The following is a 20,845-nucleotide window of genomic DNA, read 5'->3' as shown; positions in this document are numbered from 1 at the left end:
CTAATGAAGACAAGCAACAATGACTGCTGATGTAATATGTATGATCTATAGCAAAGACAGAGGAATACTTGGTGATGTAATTATCTTTGTGGAAGCAGTATCGTTATTTGCACTAAAATGAGATCGTACAATTAATTCTAAATATTAAGAATTAACATCTCTATGAATATATCTTCCTAAATCATAACACTTTGAAGTGCTTTGCTCAGACACTGAAAACATAAGTGCTAATTAACATGAGAGTGATGTCTTCTTTCTCCTAACACTGTGTCCTGGCTGATCAATAGACTAGAATGCAGTGGCCTGTTGAACTTACAGTTGCAGACTACCTGAAACAAAGTCCAACCAAGTACTTGTATGTCTGCTCACGCTAGCAGGTTACTATGGATTGCCAAAAATACATATGGGAACCTGAAAAGGAATAACCATGAAGCTACCCAAAAATCCATTGACTCAGAGTAATCCAAGCTGGCCTATGTTAGCTCAGTGACAAAGCTAGTGGTGGCCAGCAGTCCTGCACAGCTATCTATGGAAAAATGCAACTCTCACCCAGCAATGCTACCGTTAATATACTCCATTTCACAGTTCTGTCCATTCAAACTGAGAAGGGAATTTGGCTTAAAAAAAAAAAAAAGACTAGAAAGAAGGGCTAAGTATTAGTAAAGCTGATTTTTTATTAGCATCTTGACTTATCACATAATTTAAAAGGGAGTATCTACTAAACAGCAGCTTGTTTTGCAGATAAGCTAGGTAGCAGTTAAAATACAACACCAGATTGCTGAGACAATTTCTCTTAGTGCCCAGCCAGTTTATGAGGCAATCTGCAATCACACGGACACGTGCACATACGTCAGACGTACAGCATGATGTTAACAGACTGAAAGATGTCTGAGCGGCGCAGCACCGTGCAAGGAAAAACCATCGCCTCGAGCCCTGGGCTGGGACTCTGGAGACAAACCACACCCCAGCTCGGACCAAAAAACGAGAAGCAAAATGAAGTAAATCGGCTGGACTTCCTGGATGACTTAATGGTGCAACTGCACCTGCTTATTTCAGCATATATGTAACTGTAAAACGGGCCAGAAATAATGTATCAGGAAAACGTCACTCCAAAAAAAAAAAAAAAAAAAATGGGGACACACACTTGCATATGTAGCTTCTCCAGTGGCAGTGACCAGCAGCCCACAGCTATCCGTGACAGCTGACGCTGTTTTCGTGCCTCGTGTCGGTGGGACCGCGACCCGAGCCGGCCCCGTCCCACCGAGGCCCCAGCAGCGGCTCAGGGGCGGCCGCAGGCCATCGAGCGAGACGAGGCTGCGGCGAAGCCGGGAGCGACGCCGCCCCTCCGGCGGCCCGGCCGGACATGGCCGGAGGCAGCGAGCGGACGGAGGCGGGCGCGGGGCGGGCGAGAGGCGGGCCCAGGCGAGGCCCGGGCGGCGCGGCGGGGGGCGGCGGGCGCTGCGCAGAGCCCGGCTCCCCTCGGCGGCGGCGGCGGCGGGCGGAAGGCTGAGGGCGGCAGCGCCATGCCGGGCCCGGCAGCGCCGGGGCCCGGTCCCGACCCCGAGGAAAGCTACGACTTCCTCTTCAAGCTGGTGCTCATCGGAGACGCCAGCGTGGGCAAGACCTGCCTCGTACAGCGCTTCAAAACCGGGGCCTTCGCAGAGCGCCAGGGCAGCACCATCGGCGTGGACTTCACCATGAAGAGCCTGGAGATCCAGGGCAAGCGGGTGAAGGTGAGCGGCGGGGCCGAGGGACGGCCGCCACCCCGCGCTGCGGCCCGGCAGGGGGAACTGCGTTCGGCACGGCGCGGCCCTCGGCTGCCGCGGGGCTGCCCGGCCCGCTGCCGGCTCCCCCATCCCGCTGCTTACTTATCCATCCCTGCGGTGCTGCTGTGCTCGGAGGAAGGGCTGCGCGGCTCTGGTGCCTCCTTCCCAAACGGCCCTGGGGAGGGGGCTGAACCGAGCCTGCATATCAACTTGCTAGCTACGGTAGGACCAGCTGTGTAACCACTCGGCTCCCGGCTGGGAGAAGCCCACCTGCAAACCCACGCCTCGGGACACGCTCTGCTTGGGTCGTACTTTAACTGCGGTGCCGCTCTTTCCAGCCGGGCGGCCGGTGGTGGTTTGTTTACAAACCAGAAAGAACCTCGGCTGCAGGATTCTATTTGCAGAACGGGCTGTGGAACTGGCAGCCTCCGAGGAGGCAGGCAACGCTTTTTAAATCAGATATATTTAAAAGTTGTCTTAAGGCATCGTTAATGGGGTGTCCTATAAAGTGCAGCCTCTGTAGTTCTCAAATCCAAAAGAAAAAATCAACCCTAAGTTTGACTTCTGCTCCTCTCGTGCTACAGAAAATTCGCTGGTTATTTGGGTTAGGAAGATGACCCGATTTGTACCCAGTGAGGTTATCCTCACTCTGTGGCACAAACTCCATACAACAGATGTGACCTCTGTGTGCAGGAGCATCGTCAGGCAGTAGGAAAGAGAGGCTGCAGCACACAGCAACTTGTGGGGGGCTGCGGTACAAAAACCTTCACCGTTCCCCTCCGGAATGAGGTCGTCCCGCTATCTCTGCTCACTCCCAGTGGGACTAAGAAGAACTAATTCAGTCATTGCCCAGAAAATGATCATAAAACTGTAAAGCTTTTGAGATGAAACACGGTAAAGCAATATGATAATTGCAGCTGAATTGTGGTCTGTGTTTAACGAAGTAGGGGTGAAAGTTCTCTATTGTCTTTTTCTTACAAATGAACTTTGGTGAGCAGAGTATTAAGCAGACAAAGTAGTAGAAAATGGAAGAAATGAAGGCTCACCTTTTACAAAAAGAAGATTAGAAGTTCAACACCTAGCAAGGGTATTTATTTTCTTTGTGGTGTTCCACCTTTTCCTATTATGTATGAGGTTAGCAGCTGAACAGGAAACGCACATTTTCAGCTTGTGCTCTTCTGTGCTTTCCAGGAAGTGAGCAGCGAGTAGTGAGGTTTCTCCTCACACTGAAACCTGGCTGGCTTTAAATGCCAGGCACACACAGATGGACAAATGTGTCTGTCCCTGGTGCCAGCGTTGTCGGCTGGGGACTCCAGGACTAGCCCTGGAAATAAAGCTAACTCCCTAGGTGTGATTTTCCATGCTGGCAGTACTGAGGCTTGAGTACCCCTGTGTTAGTTGCCAGTCTGTAACAAAACCTGCGGATTATTTCTCAGTACTTCACAAAAGACAAGTAAGAAAATGTAGGCCTCTTGAGGCTTCCTTTTGCCTAAGATTGTCCTGTACTTCTCCCTAGGAAAATTCAGGGGTGCACAGACTGAAGAATGTTATTCTAAGCACGAATTTGGGCGAATTAATCCATAATGCTGCTGATTTACCTTGTAAGTGTTTTTGTTAGCTGCTGAGCCAGGGCCACAGCTCGAATATGAAAACATTGCTTGGAGTTTCGTTTTTTTGTTTGCTCTGTTAAGGTGTGAATTATATGCAAAGGTTAAATTTCAGTCAGGCTTTTCCAGTTGGATTGAGATTTCAGAGCAGTCCATCTAATCTAGAAAGGTTTGCTCTGCATTTCATAGGAAATAGGAAATAAGGAGGCATTCTTTTACACCGTTGTGAGCTCCCTTCTCAAGTAGTTAAACTGATAGTATCAGGTGTGTGTATCTGACATGTCGTACAAGTGTGATTCTGGTGCAGGTTATACTGATTCTAGGAAGAGTACTTCAGCTATCTGAACAGGTCACATCCTGATGTGTTAGTAAACAAGCCTGTACATGTTCTCTGCAAGCACAGTTTCTCATTGTGCCAGTCATGTGAGACATACTTGCTTAAAAGTGTTTCACATAAGTTGTTAACTGGGGTTCATCAAATCAAGAGACATTGAAGATGTGTTTAAAATAAAGTTTGTTTGACTGCTAAGACCCTTACTAATGCATGCCAGGCAATGTCCCTCTGCGGCTCCAACTTCATTGTGGATTTATGCTACTCAAGGCAGAACTTTCCTAAGGAATGAGAAGGCTTGTTTTGTGTTTAGCAAATGGTGCACAAATGAGAAAAATCCATTTTTTTAACTGGGTCATCTTCAGAAGTTCTTTCAGAGCAACAGTGTGTCCAAAAAAGTCCCAAGGAGCATTTGGACGTTACCTCCTCCACATCCCCAGTGGCCTACGCTTCATTTTTAGTTGGGCTAAGGATAGTATTTCAACACAGCTGAGTGAGTATGAATCAGATGCTTATTTTCAGATTCAAACAAACATTTTAAAGTTAATTGCGTTAGTGTTCCTTTCTGTGTAAAACCTGGAGTGTTTTCACTACAGTTATATGTACCTGAAATAGCTGGAGCCCAAGGATGTTAAGTCTCATTTCATTTAGATGCATTTTTGTTGGATAGGGGAAAAGAAACATGTTGGGGGAGTAAAGCTGAAGGATGTGCAGATAACATGTTTTTTTTTTCCTAACTGAAATAAGACTTTCATCTTAAAGCTATGTTCTTTCAAATGTCTCAAATGACATCTCATACACCAGTGCTTCAGCAGCTACTGAAGCTGACTAAGCGTCATACATAGAGAGAGGCTAATGCCTGAGAAAGAAGCTATTCACAGATGGTCCCGGTAACTGAAACTTTCTCTGTAGTAACAAAACATAAAGAACTGGTAGTAAGAATCCCCAGTATGTGCTAACACAGATTTGCAGAGATTTACCACTTCCAGAGAGGAAGAACAAGTAAACCCTCTATGCCATCAAGTTTGTTTCTCTTCTTGTACTTCCTTTAAGATTTCTATTTGCAGTTCGAGATACTATCCAGTAGGATTATATGAGCTGGCAGTCTTGGGACAGGCTTCTGGGAGCCCTGGGCTCTCAGAGACACTGGGGCTAAAAAGCAGACCATGTCACACAGAGCCATGTGGGGATGTGGCAGATTTGGTAGCTTGGGTTCTAATGGAATGTCAAAATCCAAACTGCATGTGATGACCATCTTGATTTCCAAGTGCAAGGTGTTGCATTTGGGTTGAGGCAATCCCAGATATGTATACAGAATGGGAAAGGCACTCCTTGAGAACAGCCCTACAAAGAAGGACTTGAAGGGTCCTGATGGACAAAAAGCTGGACGTGAGCCAGCTGTGCACTCTCACAGTTCAGAAGGCCAACAGTATCCTGGGCTGCATCCACAGAGGGGTGAGGGAGGTGATCATCCCCCTCTACTCTGCCCTCATGAGGCCCCATCTAGAATATTGTGTCCAAGCCTTGGACTCCCAGTACAGGAGGGATGTGGAACTGTTGGAGGGGTGTCTGGAGGAGAGCACTGAAGATGATCAAAGGGTTGGAGCACCTCTCTCTCCTATGATGAAAGGTTGATGGAGCTGGGCTTGTTTAGATTGGAGAAGAGCAGGTTCTGGGGAGACCTCACTGTGGCCTTCCAGTACTTGAGGGGAGCTTACAAGCAGGAGTGGGACCAACTTCTTACGAAGTCTGGTAATAATAGGACAGGGGGAATGGCTTTATACTAAATGGGAAGATTTCGCTTAGAAGGGTTAGTTTGGGAAGACATTTTTTACTCAGACAGTGGTGAGGCACTGGAACAGGTTGCCCAGAGAAGTTGTGGATGCCCTATCACTGGAGGCATTCAAGGCCAGATTGGATGGGATCCTGGGCAGCCTCGTCTAGTGGCTGGCAGCCTTACCCATGGCAGGGGGGCTGGAATACATCATCTTTAAGGTCCCCTCCAATCTAAGCCATTCTACAGTTGATTTCGTAAAGCTATCTTCATTAACAAAAATGCTCTAGTATGTGCTGTCTTACAAGCTGCAGTTGTGGTTTATTATACACTCTCTCCTTAGCAAACTAAACCCTAGATAACCCAAAAGTCATGGTTGTTGATTTAGTGCATAGTAATTAAAATCCTATTGATAAAATAATTCTTTGTTCTTTGACTGATAGAAAGAATGTGGCAAACAGAAAAAAATCTTGTAACAGTTGTGCCACTGTAAGGAAATATAAAACTGGAACTGAGATTTTGCATAATGACAATCAAGGACATTCCTAAGTCCATGTCTGTGACTTGTGGTTAGAAATAACAAAATTACATTTCTTCTCATGACCCTCCTCTTGTGGACTGAAAAAGTAATGGAGTATCTTTAATGTCTATTTCATGCTGCCATTTTCAAGTATTTTACATACAGTAAATATTTTTTTCCATTACGATATTGTTTTTCTCTTACCCTGTCTTTTGAAAAGCAGCAGGAGAGAATTGTTGGAAACAAACACATTTACCTTTTAAAACAAATACTTCTTTATGTACCACTGCATTTTTTAACTTACAAGCTTTTTCTGTCCATGTGTTATTAAGGCTCTGGACTTTTATTCAGATTTTATGCTGTCAATAGGAAAACTCTGAAAGTAATGCCTCCTATTTTATTATGTTGGTCCGCAGTGTCAGAAGCAGATGGTGGTATGGCAGTAGAGGCTGAGCCTTCCCCACCAATACTCCATTACATTTTGTCTCCATGTGACAGATGGTTGCAGAGGGGCAACCTGACAGAATGATGTCTGACATGGAGGTGTGTATGAAGCAAAGGAGTGGAACTGAATTCCTCCATGCAGAAAAAATTGTACAGATTGACATTCATCGACACTTCCTGAATGTTTATGGAGACAAACAGTGGGTGTAAGCACAGAGGCGTGGTGGGTGGTACGTTTTTAGCAGTGGCCACTGTGACAGTGGGTCACCTCCACTGGTGCATTATTTTTATGAGCATGGCATGCAGGCTCTGGCTCGTTACTAGTGAAAATGCACAGCTAATGGTGGTGCCTGTGTTGAGAAAGAGCATTTTGTAACTGAGAATTGACTCTATCAAATGGTAGTATTGTGCTCCTTGTATCTGTTGTACCTTATGTGGAAAAAAATAGGAAGCACTGCTTTCAGAGCAACCTACATATATTCTGTTCAAAATGCAATGTGTTATTACCTGGCCAAATTGTAAGTAATATAAAATTACAACTTGTTAGCTGTCTTGACTCCTGACTGATGGGAGAGTCAACTCCAAACAAATCCCAAATTTATCATGCAGTGGTATCATATACAGTAGAAAGAAGAAAATAGGAAATGCATAATATTTGAGAAAAAAAGACAAAAACAAATAGATAGGAACGAAAGGAAAACAAAAGGAAGAAGGAGTTGTATTTACTAACATTGCTAAACAAAAACAAATAAATTAATTGGTTATTACAAGGAAGCCAAAGGAAAGTACAGCTCTCTTCTCAACTACTTTGACACTCCTAGCACCAAAGCAAACAGGAATGCAGAATGCTTAGCAAACAGTGATTCTTCATTCTCTGAAAATTTTGTACGGAAAATAATCAAATGGATCAGTTTATCGTAACTGTTGCATGCGTGAATGTAACTTTAAATACACTGCTATACAGAGCTTGGGTTTTGTGCTTTCCTCAAAGACTGTATAGATTAAGTTGCAAGATTGTTTCAGTAAGACTTTTTAGAAGTAGTGCTGTGATTTGTTAGACACAATCTGTTGGTTTAGAATCATGTAGTGGCGTATTTGCATCTACCATTACAGTGCTGGGAAACTTTAAGGAAGCTACTATATTTTGAAGAATTCATAGCATGAAATGACATTTCTATCTTTGCAATAGAAGTCATTGACTGCACGATATACCTACTTATTATTAACAAAGGTAAACCTGAACTCCTATGATATTTTAGAAGAATTGGGAAAGTACTTAATAAATTATGTAGGAAATAAGGGAAGGGCAATTTATTTAAAGAGTCCTGAGGCCAGTTGTTAAGCATTAACCTTTGATAAACAGTATGTTTAGCAATGCAAGACAAGTCCATGCTAAACCATTTGATAATACTAATGTACTGTGCTCTTTGGTCAGTCTATCAGTCACCATTTTCAACACGGTCAGTTTCTGTGGTTGCAACTCTGCTTTCTTTGAGCCTAATCAGACTATCAAGAATGATTTTTCCAGAAAGCCATCATACGTTTCACCACCTTCTGATTTAAAGGCATGTGTGATCTGCTGGAGTTCATAATTCCATAAAGCTTCTCTATCTTCCTTCCTCACATACTCTGAATATGTATGCATCTTAGTTAAGGCAGCACACCTCAGATAAGCAGGTTGGTAAAGTAACTCCACAAGTCTCATAAAAATGGCTGTTTATGTACAGTTCCATAACACCATGAAAATTTGATCAGACTCATGCACATTGATAGATCAAATAAACAGTACAAATACTACAAATCTGAAACATCTGCAGAAAATCGGAAGTGCCTACAAAGCATCTGACTTACCTTACCATCCAAGGAGCATGGGTGCATACAAATATATGGAATGTTTTCCTACATTTTTGCCTAATGCTTTCTTAGCAGAACCACAAGAGTCCTGTGCACGTGCTCTCAGATCATGAGAGTTGACTGTGCAACCTTGAGTATTAGGGTTGATCTACTATTCTAAGTGCAAAGCTTGGCTTTTTGAATTTGCTTTATTAAGCATGATTGCCTGCCATCATTTATTTTCATGCAGATATATGTGCATTTTTAAATCTAAAATCATAGAATCAAGAGCATTTCAGGTTGAAAGAACTTCATGTCTTTCATCCAGCCTCCTGCTCACACTAGTCAGCTTTGAGAACATACCAGGTTGTTCAGGGCCTAAACTGGTCCAGTCTTGAAAATCTCCAGGGATTTTAACTGCAAAGTGTTAACTCTTCAAACAAAAGAAAAATCCTTATTTTTCAGTAACATGTATGAGTGAAGCCATATAGTGATTCAGATTAACAGCTGCTAGTTTCAGCACAGAGAGGGCAAGGATATGCAGCTGGGAGGGCAAGTCTTTGATGACAGTGTAGCCTTAGTTTAACTTAAGCAAATCATGTCCTTATTTGACTGACTTTACTTGAAACAGTGATCACTCACCTAGCTCCTTCTGCAAGAAGTGATGGGAGCAGTGACAAACAGATCTATCAGGTGTTATGTATGCTTATGGGTTATGTCGCAGAGATAGAGCTAACACATAGAGTAGTTTCAGCATTGGAAAAAAAAAACCCACAATAAATAAGATCTCACAAAAAGCTGAAGGATTCTGTCTTTACATAAAAAAGAAATGACAATTAGGAAAGCACAAACATCAAAATTCTATGAGAAGGAACCTACCTGGAGCACACGGGCTGGGAGGAAGATTGCTGTTTGAGCTCCTCAGAAGATCAACCCTGTGGTCCATGCTATTCCCAGCAGAGCTTCAGGGCTTCAGCAACTTCATACATTTAGTCCTGTGAACACACAGACATAAACACTTGAGTAAAAAATGTCGGGGAGTGCTGTAAGAGCTTCCTCATGTCACTGTGATGTTGCTGTATTGCTCTTGAAAGACTGTGCAAATCTGGGAGGACCAGAGACACCAGTGTGATGCTCAAGTTCAGAAAGAGCAAGAAATGCTGACAACTACAGGCTGGTCAGATTCATTTTGGTCACTGAGAAAATGATGGAGCAAATCCTCCTCAGAGAACTAAGTTTTGATCTCACTTTGAGCAAGCAGTTGTCTTTGTCTGCTCCTCAAATCTGTCCTCACTTCCAGGATTCTGTGATTCCATGGAAGGTACATGTAGAGATGTTTTCAAAATTCATTATATGGCATAAGGCCCAAGACCAGCTTGCTTAGTCACTCTACAGGTAAATCATTTTATACCACAGGAAAAGTGCAGGCTAAAATATTTTTATTTTAAAAAATATTATAAGTCTTCTATATGTTTAATCTCTCTCAGTCTCCTCCCAGGAACTAGGTGATGATCATTAGCCTTATTTTGCACATGACCTTAACAAGTGCTGAAACTTAAACTACATAAAGGACAAAAAGGTCTAGTGGGAGGCTTGGGTACAGAGAACATCAAAAGCCTGCCATTAACTTCCTTGTCTCTAGTAATTGTCTGTTTACTTCTCCAGATCATTAACAGTTCCAATAATAAGCATGGTTTTGTGGTTTCCTGAGTCCATTACAGTCTCTTTCCCTTCTCTGAGAAAACTGTTACCAAAACTGAGAAGTACCTTTTCATTGAATCGATTCCTTTTAAGCTGTGCATACACTGTTTGAGATTTAAATGCTTACTTAGCATAGGAACGTTATCTGATCAACACAGCCTTTTTCAAAATGAAAGTTTCTGCTTGAGCATGCAGCAGAGTCAGGTGATAGAAACAAAGTACTACTCTGTAAAATAAATACATTGAACATGGTTCTGTATTGCTTGGTGTAAAACATCACTGAAGTTACTACTAGCTTTTTAAAAGAAAGAGGTTCAGAGAGAGGGGAACAAATTAACAAAAGGTCCACAATATGGAAAAATAAAAGACTCAAAAGTATTTACTTATGTCTGGTTCCAACTAAGAGGAGATGTAGAATGTAATGAATTGTGCAAACACATACACACATGCACACAAAAAAGCAATGGTGTCTCATTTATCATCATTTGGGAATGAGGAGGAGAGGAAGTGAAATAGACAGAAAATTTAAAATTATTAAAAGAAAAACCTTTGCTTCCATTGTTACTATTTATTGTACCCAAGAGCTGTGAAGGATTCAGAAAGGATTAGAGATTTATATGGAGAATGAGAATCCACAGTTACTTTAGATTAAAAGCTCCTATGACATAAGCCGTCACGTTCCAGGACATTAGACAACCTGTAAAACAAGAGGATTTAAAAATAAACTTTCCCTATGAGCAGGATATTATATTTGGGCACTCTCAGTTATTTGGCTTCTTCCTCTGGAACATCCAGTACTGGGAACTCAAAACTCGACACTAAACCCATAGTTTTTACACTACTGGATTTAGGCAAAAGTACATCAGCTGAGCGTTTCTTCTTCCTGCTCGGATGTAGTTTGTTCTACCACCTAAAAGCAAAGTGGCTGGGAGCTGCATGTATCTGGAAGTGACAGAGGCGTAGGTCTAAACACACCTAAGTGATAATTTCATAGCCTGCTACAGCAGACTACATCAGAGCTCACCGGCTGGAACTCAAAGCATCTCAGTGCAAATATAAATTTTAGGCAGCCAAGTATGAAAACGTTCTCCAGTATGCATTGTTATCCTTAAATCATAATCTAAGGACATGAAAAGTGTAATGCCACAATGTGTTACATATAAGGGAGATTTATGACAAGGCTATTGAATCAAGTCCTGTCTTTTGACTCAGGAAAACTTAATATATTTTAAAACCTTTACTAGCCAGTGTGTCATTGCATGCTTTGTTTTATTTAGTTGCAGATCTGGGACACAGCTGGCCAGGAGAGATTCCGAACTATCACACAGAGTTATTACCGCAGCGCCAATGGAGCAATCCTAGCCTATGATATCAGCAAGAGAGGCTCTTTCCTGTCCATTCCTCGCTGGATCGAGGATGTGAGAAAGTATGCTGGTTCCAACATAGTACAGTTACTGATTGGTGAGTTGAAATCACAGAATGAAAATATTAATACTCAGTACTACAGGATTCTGGGCAATGTAATAGTACATATTGATGGTTAAAAGTTTTGGTTTTGCTTGAATTCAAAATGTATGTAATAGGGCTGATTGGAAATGTTCCTTTTTTCTTTTTTTTTTTTAATCAGAAAGTGCTGATTCATCAGACAGATATGCTTAAGAAGCCTGTCTGCTTTGATTAAGTTCTTTTAAGCATTAGGCAGCTTTGCATCAGAAGCCAGCTTCTAAACCCTCGTGTCTCACTTAGCGGTGAAGTGAGTACCCAAGATACCCAGGTTATGAAGCAGAGCTGCTATATAGCTATTCTGATGACTACAATTGTAAGGTTTCTAGGGCAAGAAGTTCCATCATATCAAGCAGACGTTTTGATGGATCAGTGCACCCACACCCTTCAGCAGACCAAGGATTCTGGAAGAACTTCAGTGCAATTAGAATCCATCAGTTCTCTATGTGCAATATTGCCTCCCAGCTCCAGTGTTTCTGACTCAGACACCATTTTTGGGGCTTGTGAATCTGCTAGTATGACTTCAGTATCCTAGATGTCCTTAGGAACCAGAAGACTGTTGTTTTCACTTGGTCTTCCTTTTCTTTTTTCTCACAAAACGACTTTAGCTCTGATTTCTAACCCCCTTTTCTTTCTTTATAGTCTCCAGCCATTGCTCTCCAATCCTGTCACTCTGGTTACTGACTTTTTCTGTTCTACATATGAGTCATACAGAAATACAGGTTGGAAGGGTCTTATGGAGATGACCTAGTCCGACCTCCTGCTGAAAGCAAGGCTGATGTCAGGTTGGTCATGGCCTTTTCAGCTGAATTTTGAAAATCTCCAAGAATGGAAATTCTGCAGCTGCTCTAGGTGACACAACGACCTTCTACCAAACACTAGCTCTGGCATAAATAGTCATCATAAATTCCTCTTTCTTATTTCCAGGAAACAAGTCTGACCTAAGTGACCTTCGCGAGGTTCAGCTGGAAGAAGCTCAGAGTCTGGCTGAACGCTATGATAATATCATCTGTGCCATAGAGACCTCTGCAAAAGACTCCAGCAACGTGGAGGAGGCTTTTGTGAAGATGGCTACAGAGCTCATGATGAGGCATGGAGGCCCTATGTTCAGTGAGAAGAATACTGATAGCATCAAGCTTGACAGCAAAGACGTTGTAGAAGGCTGGGGGTGTGGTTGCTGATATGAGCTAGGTGAAATCCGACTTTACTGGAATTTAGATGGTGCTTTACCCTTAATGCTGAGTAGCACAGTAGCCATATTCTCCTCCTTCTGTGAAACCAGCCGTTTTGTAGAAGTTAGTTAGACACTATCCTGGTTGCTTTGGTGTCTTTCTTTTTTTTTTTTTTTAAATAAGGGGACTTCTGAGAGGTAGTCCTAAAAGTTAGGCCCTTTGAAAGAGCTTAATCAGCATTTTTCCCTGCCATTTCCTTTTCTGTAACCATCATGCCAGGTACGAAAGTGGGAAAAAAACTTTGAACCGGTGATGCAGGGTAGGAGACAGATGGCTGGAAAAGACTGCCTCACATCCAAAGTACTGAAGCACTTAGCATGGGATTGTTGGCAAAGAAGGTTACTTCTAGAATAGGCACGCTTGACAGCGTCTCTTCAAATCCTCAGTGCTCCACCAATGACCAGAAAGCCTACAAGTGACAGGGAGTGTCTTTGATAAAGGTATTTCAGTTTTCAAAATACCCATAATTATAGGACCAAATAGCAGTCATCTGTCCAAGAGCATGTGGATTGCTAGCTAGTAATGGAACAGGCCCAGGAAGGGCAGCCTTCTCTCAGGTTGGTTTTTTTTTTTCATTTTCTTAAGTTATCATTTTAACAGATAGCAAAATCACCCTGAGCGATATCACACGACTTGCTGTCGGGCAGGGTCGGACCAGTTTAGTCATTTTAAATGTAGAATTGAGAAGAGGGTAAATCTATTGCATTTGTTACTGTTTGCAGTGATAGCTCCCTTTTTCAAGCGAGCATCATGGACTTTTTGCCCTCAGGTCTGTTAATTTCATTTCAAGCTCAAGACCTGAACCACTGGAAACAGGAACTGGAGAAACCTTGAACTGACTGGTAGCCATGATCCCTTGCCATGTGCCTCACGGTCATATACAGGGTTAATTCTGGTCATACATTTGACATAACGTTACCAGAGTGTTTATTGTTTAAGTGGTATAAGTAGGATTCCGTTGATTTTTAACCATCTTTTTTAAATATAATCTGGGCATGTAATTAGAAAGAAGACTTCACAGTAGCTGAGAACTGCATGCATTGCAGCTTTTTGGTTTTAAGAGTCTAGCATCTTCATGAGGGATTGCCTCCCACCTTTGTACTCCTCTGCTTCTCTCTCCCTGTCACTAATTGCTATTTATTTCTTAAAAACAATTAGCAGGGAAAATCTTTTACTGTTGATCAAAACTCATGTTATTAAGTAAAATAGATTTCATAATCATATAGTTGTCTTTCAGATTCAGCTCTGTACTGCATGTTGTAGATACAGTTGAAGTACTGATGGCAGCAGTCCTCCCTGGATTTACACGCTGAAGCACCTTACAAACTCAGATTAGGAAAAGGAGCAGAAGCAGGCTTATCTTTAAATCTGCGCTTAAAACAAAGGTGTTCAGAAGCGACAAGTGATTTTTCCAATCCAGATACTTTAAAGTAGCTCATTTACAGAAAGCACCCACATGAAGTGAAGTCACTTTGACCCTTTTGAAAATCTTGCATCAAAAAAGACCAGGTGGATTGGTTTGCTACCAGGTCTACACCTGTTTTAGCCATTCAGCATATCCGGTATCATGAAAGTCTGGAAGACTGAAGAAAGGGCTAATAGATCCTAATTTCAGTGCTATTCATCTTCATACAGAAAATATTAAATCATTCCTTGGTCTTTCTGTTTGTGGTTTTTTTTGTTTTGTTTTGTTTTAAAGTATGAGGTAGGATTATTGAAGAATTGCTAAGGCTTTGTATCCTGTTTGCTTCTAATCTAAGGGACTAGATTTCAAGTTTTATAGTTCTAAGACTGAAAGGGCTTTACATTTTTCAGTTAGCATTGTTTTCACAACTGTAATGTTTTATATGGAAGGGCGGATTAAGCCACAGTATTCAGTAGCATTTTGGGGACATACCCAGTAGCATTTCCAGGACATATCCAGCTCTCCTACATCCACAGATAGCAGGCAGTGAGTTCCCAGTGGTAGCTAAACACCAAAAATTAGAATTGTCCAAAGTCTGCCTTTGTTATTAGAAATCTTGCATTCCACTCCCAGGAAAATCTATGAAGACAGTCCAAGCTAAAATTCAGTCCTGATTACTGTTTTTCCTCCTGGTTAGATGGTCCTTAAGCTACAGAATACTGGCAAGCATTGCACTTGTCATGACTTCTTATAGTTTACAGTTACATGCCTGCAGGTCTGCATGCATGCACATGGACCCTCAGATAAGCTCAGCCTCCAGTATCTGCAGGATTAGTGCCAAATTATTTAATCCATGTGGATAAGGTTTCATGTGCATTTAAGGACAGTATTGCTACTACTCAAAAGCAGTAGTTTACACAGTAACTCAACTTAAAACTGGAACAAGACACAAAAGTAACACAGATCTTCCAGCGCAGTGAATTTTTTTTTTTTAAACAGTAAATGGAGAAATCCATTTCCTTAAATTTCAGTCCCATCTAGTAAATGAGTAGCCATAGACCAAGGAGCTGACCTTTCCTTAGTATGAGCTCCCATTTCTCTCTTACGCTATGGTTGAAGGTTGTGACTCTGCCTGCAGGTTGAGTTTGTCTCAGTCAGAAAACATGAGATACAGTCAGTGATTTGTTCACTGCATCTTCCAGTGATGACCCTCACTGGTTCAGGTTTGTTTTTTGTAAAAAGATGGAGACTTTGGCTTCAGGTCAGCTTTGTCCTCTAACTCTAAAGGCTGCCTGGATGAAGAGAGCGAGTAGCAATAAACCTGAGATTTACAGGTAAAAAAAAATGGTTTCAACTCTCAGGTTACAAATGTGCACTGATGTACATCAAGTGAATAATTCAGTAGCACATGATTAGAGTTCACAGCGTAAACTTTTGCCAAGAGCCCTGTTTACTGGCAGCTGATCATTAACAAGACTATGGTGCAGTAACTGCCTTTAAGCAGATCTCCTTGGCTGACCATGTATTTATCATTTGGTTTTGGCAGTGCCCAAAGTGTGCAAAATATTACATAAGCGCAGAAGGGAACATTGATCCCTGCCCTATAACAATTAAGAATGGAATGCAGAGGCAAATACTGAACTGAAGTCATCAGCAGAATGTGGTTCCCAGCAGCGTGGGCAGTGTTACTCTGTACTGATTTTTGATTTAAGCTAATTTTATATCCAGTCCATCATTGTGGATGGAAATTTTGACAAATATTTATAATTACGTAAACATTGTAACAAATAAATGTAAACCTAGAACCCTGCTAATATTTGTTTTGCAAAACAAATCATATATATAAATTAAAACATTTGAGAACAGAAGAAAAGTCCTGATGATTTTACCATTCTCAGTGTAGTGTGCACTCAAAGTGCAGGTGACTGTATGAGGGAGTAGCAAAGCCAGATGAAGCTCTCTTCACACTGCATAGATTTCTTAGAGCTTCATGAAAGCTGGGGCTCTTACTCAGTTTTCTTCTTTGACTTCAGAGGAAACCAGATTTATATGAAGAACAGATTGTCGCATGTATTTTAAATGCATTACTGCAGTAAACTTTTACATTCTGCATGCATCTGAGCAGTAGTACGCTCAACACTAAAGCCTTTCCCCAGTGCTTCCCTGGCATATATTATTCCACTGAGATTTACACCTCCATCACTTAATCTCATAGCCAGTCAGCATCCAGTTTACCCTTCGAATGCCTTCTCATGTCAGTCCTGAGGGAACTGGGAGCTCTTCTCAGATTTGATAGTTCTTTTTCTCCCTAGAGGAAGAGATTTAAAGATCTGGGAAATAGTATCTTATTTTCTCAGTTTTAATGTTGTAGTGCTGACCATCCCACTGAGACTTTGGTCTGAAAACAAGCCTTCTGCATACATTAGTTTTTGCTGGGCAGGTCATGTTAGTTTTCTTTCAACTCTACTGAACATAGTCATAGAACTATTCAAAGCAGCAAAAATCTCAGATGCAAGCACTTATACGCAGTCCCCACCATGCACTTTAGGAAAAAAAGAGCTATTCTGTAACAAGACATTCCCAGCACCTGTTTAGCCCTCTGTACCCCTTTTTATCATTTCATTTTAGTCTGAAGAACAGAAGAGCTTTTTCTTTTTTTTAAATTTCCTTTGTTTTTACTGTCTCTTTTCAACAAGGGTTTGTCACCCTAATACTGATAATGGCACCCTGATTACCTGTATACCTTTAGGTGTGACTGAAGGCAGACTGTGTCAACAGTTGCTTAATTTTGACATACTGATTTGTATGACGCCACTGGAAAACAAGTAAACAGTCAGTTCCCAAGAATGAGAAAAGTAAAGCCTACGCCTGAGTTAGCCAAGAAGAATTTTCTACTTTATCTCATCAAACCTGGGCAGTTTAGTCAATGATTACTCAGTTTAAAGCAAGTAATTTCCTTCCCGTAGTTAAAGCAATACACTGTAGTTACAGGTTTTCCTGCTTGACTTTTGGTGGCTGTCTACCTCCAGCAAAGGTGGAATGCTGAGCTGTAGCGAAGTGTACACAACAGAGTAGCTTAACGTAAAAGTACATCACCTTTCTGCAGGGGTGTCCTCTGAGAATGGTGGGGGATCAGATACAACATCATTGCAATCAATAAAAGAAAACAATGGAGGCTCTTTTATCATTAAAAAGTTACTTTGTATGTTTCTTTTGCAAGATAATTTTAGATATTTTTCCAAAGTGATTACTGAACTGAGCTGCTGATACTGATTTCTATTCTCTCAACCTCAAATATACAAAAAAAAATCTCATCACAGATCTCTGAAGGGGCACAGTGGGACTGTAACCCACAGGTTTTCTGCACATGCATAATTACCCGTCTCCCACCTCTGTGACAGAGACTTAAGATCTGTAACGTGTATATAATACTGTACTCTGAAAAAAAAAGTTAAGTCTAGCTTTGCTCTCATTCAGCTGATGAGGTGGAGTAAGCAGGGTTAGGCATCTGGTAGGTACAGCAGCTTCCTAAAGCTGCTTCTATCTAAGCCGCTTCCATCTAAAGCTTGCTTAACCATGCAAACTTGGGTATTCCAGCTGAATTACCACAAGTGAAATATCTTTCTAAAATTACTCATAAACCAAAATACTATCCTGCATTTACATTTTTGATGTTTAAATTCTGGATTAAGATACTGGGAACCACAGTTCCCCTACTAAGTTTATTCTTACTCAAACTACAGCACAGTTGGCTACACTGTAGGAGGTTCAGTCTTAAGCCCCCCACACTCACCAAGACATCTTAAAGGACACATTGTTGAAATGTAATAGCTAGCTGAAGGGATCCAAGTTTTTGTAGGTTTTGACTTCGATAAAGTACTTTACATATGACCAACATTGGAGCAAGCTAGCAGTTGTGATTTCTAATCATTCAATCCATCAAGATATATACACGTATCTTTCTGCAGACAGAAACAGGAAAACGTTAAATGGAAGACCGTTTCCTTAGAAATTGCCTTTTTAGAGCATCCAACCATTTTGGCTATCTAAACTATTCCATATGAAAACAAAGGTATGAAAGATTGTCCTTTAAATGTGGCATGCCAACTTGCCTTGACAATTGGAAGCTATCTATAAGAGTTAAGAGCTGAATTTTCAGCAATTACTGCTGTAAAATAGCACAAGAGTTGTGTGGAACTAGATTCTCAGTACACTCATGCAAAAGGCAGAGCATACTCATTCTTTTTCATGTTAATTCCCTATTTCAATGCCATGCATAAATAAGGTTTTTCCCCTTTGTAAGTGGTATAAAAATAGACCATTCTAGGTATGAAAAGTGTTTTGGTACTTAAGAAAACTCTATGTGTGTTTTCTTGAGAGAGTGATGTACCGATGAGTAACTGCTGAAACAGCTTGGTGGTGTAATAGAAGGGATTCAGTCTGTGGAGTTAAGTTTTGAAACAGTGCTATGTGAGCATACCGTTTCAAAACCTGGGAAGCCAATGCATGAGGTCAGACACTGCTCCTCTTCCCAGATATAGCATAGATACAGGCATACCGAGCAGAAGGTGAACTTAGTTATTTGTAACTGTTTTAAGATTTTATGTTGTCTTTGTGGAGAGATGCTAAGATTTTTGATGGTCAGATGCTCAACCAACTTTTCCCTCTTTTGTGCCTCGCTCACTGATACGTGACAGCTGTAACACTCAGTCTCCTGAGGATGCACAGCTCTAGAACTGTCGAGTCTCAAGTGAGTCTGGCTCACGCACCTGCCGGGGAGAAAATACAAATCTCTAATTCATATTGAATTCATTCACTGCATTCCAAAATGATTTGAAGGGTTTAGAGGATAACAGTGTTAAGAATATTCTGCATTTTCTAGGACAAATCTGTCGCTGTTTTTCCAAGGTTTCTTCGAGAGATGCAGGCTGTATGTTTGTAATCATCACTAGCTACTTCTCCTATTACAATACTGACTAGGTCATTTGGAATACGAGGAGACAAGGGAGCAAGCTTGCATACTATAGTAATTTTTTTATACTTTACCTTCATCTATTTATGAATTTATTATGAAGAATATTTTTAAGCAGATACGAAACCTGCTTTCTGTTGTGAATTGTAGTCTAGTAGATACATTGTACTGTGTATCATTAAAAAGATTTAATTAAAGTAAACATTTGGCAATTAATATCTTTTGTGGTTATTTTATGCATGTAATTTGCTGTGGTTGATTATCAAGGACAAAAAAAAAATCAAGATTAAGAAATTCTGTATCCAGTTCTACAGTGCTGTATGTTCTTTTAATTTTAGACAGGACAGTTCAATGTATTCTGTTAAACAAGCAGTACCTGACACTTCCTCTTACACATACTTATAACTGCCCATTGCCTACATAAACACATGCACATAAAATGGATTCAAAGTCTTCCATGCTAGAAAGGTGCAGATAACTTTTCCTCAGTGTTTACAATTAAATGTAAACAATGTGGTTAAAACTGCACCTTCCCTAAGGAATATTTAAACCCTTAATTTTATTTAATTACCATAAATTAAACAAAGCATCCTCATCTATGGCCAGGAACTCAACTATTAAACTAGTGGAAAGCATAAACACAGATACACTGTCATAAAGCAAGAGATGAGACTTGAGTCCCATTGAAAATGCACTTCTAATTCTCAGAAATACTCTTAGCTATGTTACAACCGCTGCTTCTGCTACAGAAGAAGGTAACAGATAAACCTGCAGGAAGCCTAGCTGGGTGTTCAGCTGCACAGGTTTAGCACAATCATGGATTCTGAGCCTGGCATACAAGATCAACAGAAGCAAAGAGGAATATCTTTTAAGATTAATTAAGCAAGAGATTCAGGCTCAGCTGATTTTCAGGTGGGTTTACTTTGTGTCTGCAATCTTTGCCATTTTGAACACATATTGATCTGTTATTCACAGAATTGACAAACACTCTTTTCAGAAACTTCTGATGTGCAGGCTGTTTGAATGTTCAAAGCAAGATAAATCTCATCACCTCAAAATCCATACTTTATATACAAAATACCTGAATACAGACTGTGTTAGTCAATGATCAGAAGCATTGGCCTGAGCAAATTCACACACCTTCAGCTGTCTGTGCAATCAACATAACTGAAAACAACATGTAGGTGCATTAGTTTCAAATGTATTTGCACATCAGTTTACAACACCATATTCAGTCATTACAAAGGCAGAATGATGTCTCAGTGCACCATGTGCTGACACTACAAGCTTGGTGAACTGCACTGAACATAATTGCTTCTAACAAGTAATTTACCCCACTGAGATACAAATGTAGGTGGTGGGAACAAAAGCCACTTACAGTGGCAAAATCAAAGCTTAGAAAAATGTTTCTGTGATTCATTTGTTAGTTTTCCTTTCTGTGCATCACTCTGAAACCCGTTCTGAACAAGAAGTAGCTGACACAGAGCTGGCAAACTGAAGTCCTGAAAATCCAGCACAAGGAAAACATGACAGCAGTCTGCTGGTCTCTGCAACCCCCCCCCCCCCCCCCCCCCCCATGAAACAAAACCCAGATGCTCTGGGGCCTTTCCACTGCTATTGCCTTTTCACATTTCACAGGAAAAATAAATAAACCAGTGTCACTTCTTTCCCCTGTTTATTTTCTCACTGAAGAAAGCCCAAACAATTGTTAGATTTGGGAAAACATACTAACACTAAGCACAAATTAAATAAAGCTA

At 41.1% G+C, this 20,845-nt stretch overlaps 2 protein-coding genes across 7 annotated transcripts in view; one reads left to right on the top strand and one right to left on the bottom strand.

Moving 5' to 3' along the window:
- KIAA1257 (uncharacterized protein KIAA1257 homolog) overlaps positions 1-20,845 on the bottom strand; it is a 141,874-nt gene that overhangs the window by 120,591 nt on the left and 438 nt on the right. For all 5 annotated transcript variants that reach the window (XM_040646663.2, XM_040646661.2, XM_040646662.2 and 2 more), the window contains exon 2: positions 9,155-9,270. The gene's annotated coding sequence lies outside the window, so the exon portion shown is untranslated. The remainder of the gene's footprint in view (positions 1-9,154; positions 9,271-20,845) is intronic.
- Positions 1,472-19,304, top strand: RAB43 (RAB43, member RAS oncogene family). 2 transcript variants are annotated; one of them, XM_015293064.4, is made up of 3 exons: positions 1,472-1,733; positions 11,260-11,437; positions 12,407-19,304. In XM_015293064.4, the coding sequence occupies exons 1-3, from the start codon at positions 1,524-1,526 to the stop codon at positions 12,658-12,660; spliced, it is 642 nt and encodes a 213-aa protein (XP_015148550.1). In that variant the 5' UTR covers positions 1,472-1,523; the 3' UTR covers positions 12,661-19,304. The 2 variants fall into 2 exon arrangements, with proteins under 2 accessions (XP_015148550.1, NP_001264831.1); NM_001277902.2 differs by having other exon boundaries at positions 11,254-11,437; positions 12,407-12,813.

Source organism: Gallus gallus, chromosome 12 (assembly GCF_016699485.2).
Source record: "Gallus gallus isolate bGalGal1 chromosome 12, bGalGal1.mat.broiler.GRCg7b, whole genome shotgun sequence".
NCBI lineage: Eukaryota > Metazoa > Chordata > Aves > Galliformes > Phasianidae > Gallus > Gallus gallus.
This window is presented reverse-complemented; position numbering and strand designations above follow the sequence as displayed.

Excerpts from the sequence above, each read along its gene's own strand:
- RAB43 (NM_001277902.2), top strand. The coding sequence starts at position 1,524 with ATGCCGGGCCCGGCAGCGCCGGGGCCCGGTCCCGACCCCGAGGAAAGC. Across the intron at positions 1,734-11,253 it reads TCCAGGGCAAGCGGGTGAAG|TTGCAGATCTGGGACACAGC; the intron begins GTGAGCGGCGGG and ends TGTTTTATTTAG. Across the intron at positions 11,438-12,406 it reads CATAGTACAGTTACTGATTG|GAAACAAGTCTGACCTAAGT; the intron begins GTGAGTTGAAAT and ends TCTTATTTCCAG.